Source organism: Megalops cyprinoides, chromosome 2 (assembly GCF_013368585.1).
Source record: "Megalops cyprinoides isolate fMegCyp1 chromosome 2, fMegCyp1.pri, whole genome shotgun sequence".
In the NCBI taxonomy this organism is placed as follows: domain Eukaryota; kingdom Metazoa; phylum Chordata; class Actinopteri; order Elopiformes; family Megalopidae; genus Megalops; species Megalops cyprinoides.
Window position 1 is genome coordinate 67967145 of NC_050584.1, and position 5000 is coordinate 67972144.

Genomic DNA, 5000 nt, shown 5'->3' on the forward strand with positions numbered 1-5000 from the left:
TTAGAGACAGGGCGCTACGCTATTAAAGCCATGTGTGTTTGTTTATGCGCCTGACGTTGCGCAGCGGATTCGGTGTTTTACCCCCCCGTGGGAAGTTAGTGCGCTCCTCACCGATGAAACTATTCGCGATCCGCACCGGCGGACCGCGGGTTTCTGCTGGGGCCGCAGTGCTGCGGGTCAGGAAAGCGAAGGAGGCGACAGGCAGCTTCTCCCGGCGCACAGCCTTTGTCATGGTAATCTCGATCAGACAAAGGAGCCCGCTGAATGGATCGCGATAAAAGGTCAGTTCTCCGGACAAAAACAGCCTGAGAAGTTCACAAAGTCACCGATCGCAACTGGTGGTTCACCGCGGGGTCTCTGGCTCGCTTGCGATGCGGTGATCGACTCCTCGCCGCCTCCGGGCGGTCGGCTGTGTTGTGCGCAGTCACCTGGCCGCGTTTTCAGCCTTGGCCGTGAATGCTTCCTCAGGTCTTTCCACATGCCGAGGCGCTTCACCTGGCCCTGATGTGATCTGCTGTTGTTGCGAGGGTCGGACGGTGCGGTTTTGGCCGATCGGCTCCGCTTTATGTATTGTTCAGTTTTCAAACTTCTGTTGTGGCTTGTTGATTGACTTAAATGAAACGCCAGGGCAGCGAGGAAAGAAAGGAGATTTAGAGTAGACCCCGTTATGTTGGTGGGAAGTTATTAAACGTCTGTCTTGGCGTTTGTGGGAGGCTTGGAGGTGTAGCGCTGGAATCCCTTTCTTGGGCGCCTGAACAAAGAGCGAGCGCTCCCTCTCCAGCACACCTGGAGAGACCATTAAATCACACAATGGGACAAGGCGGCGCGCAGATGGGGAGCTTTAGCGCTGAGATAAACTGGTAAATGCGCGAACAAAAACAGCCCCAGCACGGCTTTACACCCCGATTTAAGATCGATAGAGCCTTGAACTCTCAGAGGCGGAACGACTGTTCCCAGACCCCTGCTAAGGTCGGTGAGTTTGTCTGTAATGATTAATGAGTAAACTCCTTAAAGGGAACTATTGCGTTGTCGAGGGCTGTGTTAAAATGTTTGCACGGAGGTATGATTGATGATTTCTAGCAGAAATATCACAGTATACACACAGTGTCAAACCTGATTTGTCCTGGATCCAGGACTAAGTAACACTGACAAGGTGACTGGCCATATCTGTGATTTAGTCCCAGATCGCTGTTGACCAACCATTAACCCGAGATCTGGCTGTAGCCTGATAACTTGTAAGTGGTTTGGAGTCTGTGTGTGCGTGTGTGTGTGTGTGTGTGTGTGCGCGCACTCTTGTTTCTGCGTGTGTGTGTGTGTGTGCACGTGTCTGTGTGTGTCTGTGTGTGTGTGTGTGTGCGCGTGTCTGTGTGTGTCTGTGTGGGTGTGTGTGTGTGCGTGTGTGTGTCTGCGTGCGTGCGTGCACAGTAATGATGTAGCATTGTTCCATTACGTCATGTAGTGCTGTTTGTGTTTCCCTGGGGGACGGGGGGGGGGGGGTGTAAATGTGTGGTTACGCCAGGGGCCACCTGGGACAGGGGCTGCAATCGCACCACCCTCCGAAACTCTGCGGCGGTACAGCGGGGGTGTGAAGCTGGGGTCCCGCTTCATGCACTGGCTTTTGTTCTGGCCAATTACCCTCGCTCAATTACATAATCAGCCGAATCCAGTTAGGCTGCCGTGAGAGCGCTGGAACCGGGCTGTGGGGGGGTCTCTGAGTGAACGGCCTCGTGGGTAATCCCGAGCGCTAATGTACCGTTTCAGCGAAAGAGGTGAAAATGGGAAAATTACGGGAGCTAATTTAGCTGTGAAAGAGCACAAGGTGCCCCTGGCGATGCAGGGACCGAGGCAGCCCCCCCCTCTCTGCCTCGCACCTGAAAGCACCATCATGTGACCTGGGAGTCCCAGTGGGAGACGTTTCTCACACACACACACACACACACACACACACACACACACACACACACAGTCGGGTGTGTGAAGCGTGTACTGAGTCAGGGTTACACACTCTGACGGGCCCGGCTTCCTTTAGAACAGCTGTCCCAGGAACAGGGTCTCTGGCCAGATGCTGCTGGGCTGTGGAGGACGCTCGGCAGGGGGTCTGTCTGGTGTTTAAACATGTGCTGAATGTGGAGTGACCCTGCTAATCATTAGACAGGAGCTGTGAGAGGTGTTTATATAGCCCTGGCATCTTGTACACACACACACACACACACATATACACACACACGCACACTATCTCCCACACTAACACTCGCACACACATACACATGTTTGTGTGTAAGTGGTGGTGTGTGAGAGAAAGTGTGCGTGTGTGTATGTGTGTGTGTGTGTATGGCGCGGTGGTGGTGGTGGTGTGTGTGTGCGTGTGTGGTGCAGTGGTGGTGTGTGTGTGTGTGTGTGTGTGTGTGTGTGTGCGTGTGTGGCGCAGTGGTGGTGTGTGTGTGTGTGTGGCGCGGTGGTGGTGGTGGTGGTGGTGGTGTGTGTGTGTGTGTGTGCGTGTGTGCGTGTGTGTGTGGCGCAGTTGTGGTGGTGTGTGTGTGTGTGTGTGTGGCGCAGTGGTGGTGGTGTGTGTGTGTGTGGCGCAGTGGTGGTGGTGTGTGTGCGCGTGTGTGCGTGTGTGTGCGTGTGTGTGTGGGGCGCAGTGCTGATGTGCACAGTACGGATCAGAGATACCCATCGGGGGCCTCTGCAGCTGCTGCGTATGGACGGTGTGTTTCGGGGAAAAGCCCTCTTTGATCCACACGCTCGTCTCTGCTGCAGAAATGTGTTTTGCTTCAGCTGCGTAGACTAAACAGCTCTGCTGGTGGAGAGTGTTTCTCCGGGCAGAGGAAGAGTCCCGGTGCGTCTCTGCTGTAACTCCTGCGTCTCCGTGTCCGCCTGTGCTGCCCACACCCCCCTCACTCCTCCTGCAGCCACCTTCCGCTAACTCCCTGTAGCTGGCCCTGTGGCCATGGGTCGCGGCGGGAACAGACCCTGTAGCTTGACACCCTGCAGCCTGACACACTGACACACCCTGCAGAGTGTAAGCCTCTCAGGCCTCTGAGAGGCTTACAGAGGCAGGTGAGAGAAGCTAATGATGGCAGTGTGTCGGGCCTCAGGCCGCGGCCTGCCTGACAGGCAGCGAGCTGCAGGGTGTGTCAGCAGCTGGCTGGAGCCTCCATGGAGCCTCTGCAGCTCTGCCCTGATGCTTTTATCAGATGAAAGATTTCTTTTATTCAAAATGCTTTTACCCAGTTTGCTGTACGTGCTTGGGGCTGCTGTACCTTTTTATTGGTGTTTTATGAATGTGTTATGAATGTGTCTCTTTGGAGTTTATGTGCGTTCTCTTGAATTACACGCTCTGCTGACACGCTGCAGTTTAAGGCCAGACCCGCCCCCTCCCTGGAGTCCCTCAGAGTCACTGAGTTAGGGTAGAGCAGAGCGCTTTCCGAAACAGCGATGCCTCTGATTGATGAAGCACGTTGTTGTAGCAATGTCACTCTTCCCTCAAAGTGACTCGGCGCTGTAGCCTGAATCGGGGGGTGAGTGTTGGTCCAGGCCCCAGGCGCCAGGCATCAGTGGGATGAGGTCACTCTTCCCTTAAAGTGACTCGGCGCTTTAGCCTGAATCGGGGGGTGAGTGTTGGTCCAGGCCTCAGGCGCCAGGCATCAGTGGGATGAGTGTCAGACGGTGGCTTTGCAGGGACAGCAGGAATATGAATCTGCTTCTCCTGTTTCCACGTCTTTCTGTCTGTTTTTCTGCTCCTGCCACTGAGCACCACAGCCTCTCACCATGAGGCCGTGACCACGGTAACAGGAAAAGAGTGGCCGAGAGGCCGTGACCATGGTAACAGGATGATGGTGACTGAGGTTGTGTCTGTGGTTACAGAGCAGATGTGAACATGAGGCAATGACCGTGGTAACGGGATGAGGGTGAGTGAGGTGGTGACCGTCGTAACGGGATGAGGGTGAGTGAGGTGGTGACCGTGGTAACGGGATGAGGGTGAGTGAGGTGGTGACCGTGGTAACGAGATGAGGGTGAGTGAGGTGGTGACCGTGGTAACAGATGAGGGTGAGTGAGGCTGTGACCGTGGTAACAGATGAGGGTGAGTGAGGTGGTGACCGTGGTAACAGATGAGGGTAAGTGAGGTGGTGACCGTGGTAACAGATGAGGGTGAGTGAGGTGGTGACCGTGGTAACAGATGAGGGTGAGTGAGGCTGTGACCGTGGTAACAGGATGCAGATCTCTGTCTGATAGGCTATATTTGGGCAGAGCAGCTTGTGGAATGACCATGAAATCACAGCCTGGGCACACTAAAAATACCATGCCCTCAGGGAGGAAGTGGAAGCAGTGATCAGTGATATAAGTGATATGTGGGCTGGCAGCGTCTGGGCTAACTGCTGACCAGAAGCATCTCATGCTGGGAAAAGAGTGAGAGGAATGCCAGATATGTCATATTTGGAGTTTTGGCTTCTGAATTTGGTCCTATTGTGGTTGCAGTTGGAGAGAGAGCTGCACAACCCAGCAAGCAGAGCGTGGTGTGTGACACTTCGTATGTGACTCTGTTTGACACTGTGTTTTTTGACACTCTGTGTGTGTCTCCTGCAGGGTACGCTGTGTGTGTGTGTGTGTGTGTGTGTGTGTGTGTGTGTGTGTGTTTTCTGACACTGTGTATCTCCTGGAGGGTACGCTCTGTGTGAGTGTGTGTGTGTGTTTTCTGACACTGTGTATCTCCTGCAGGGTACGCTCTGTGTCTGGGTAAGTCCTACTTCTTCCGCTTTAACCACCCTGAGGAGGCGAGCCGGATGAAAAGCATGCTGCCGCAGAAGAGCACCATGTCCCCGCTGGGGTACGGCCCAGGTAGGCCTGACCCCTGACTCCTGACCCCTGACCCCTGACCTCTGTCCTCTGCCCTACACGTGCATCGATCTGTCTCTCTCTCTCTCTCTCTCTCTCTCTCTCTCTCTCTCTCTCTCTCTCCCTGCTGAGATATGCCTGTATGCCAGCACGTCCATCACATG

The 5000-nt window shown here is 54.6% G+C and overlaps 1 protein-coding gene across 4 annotated transcripts in view; it reads left to right on the top strand.

Annotated features, from left to right (window-relative positions):
* The window catches only part of phldb2b (pleckstrin homology-like domain, family B, member 2b), a 53080-nt gene that overhangs the window by 17797 nt on the left and 30283 nt on the right, over positions 1-5000 (top strand). For all 4 annotated transcript variants that reach the window (XM_036521227.1, XM_036521229.1, XM_036521228.1 and 1 more), the window contains exon 5: positions 4720-4839. In XM_036521227.1, coding sequence (XP_036377120.1) covers positions 4720-4839 — 120 coding nt within the window. The remainder of the gene's footprint in view (positions 1-4719; positions 4840-5000) is intronic.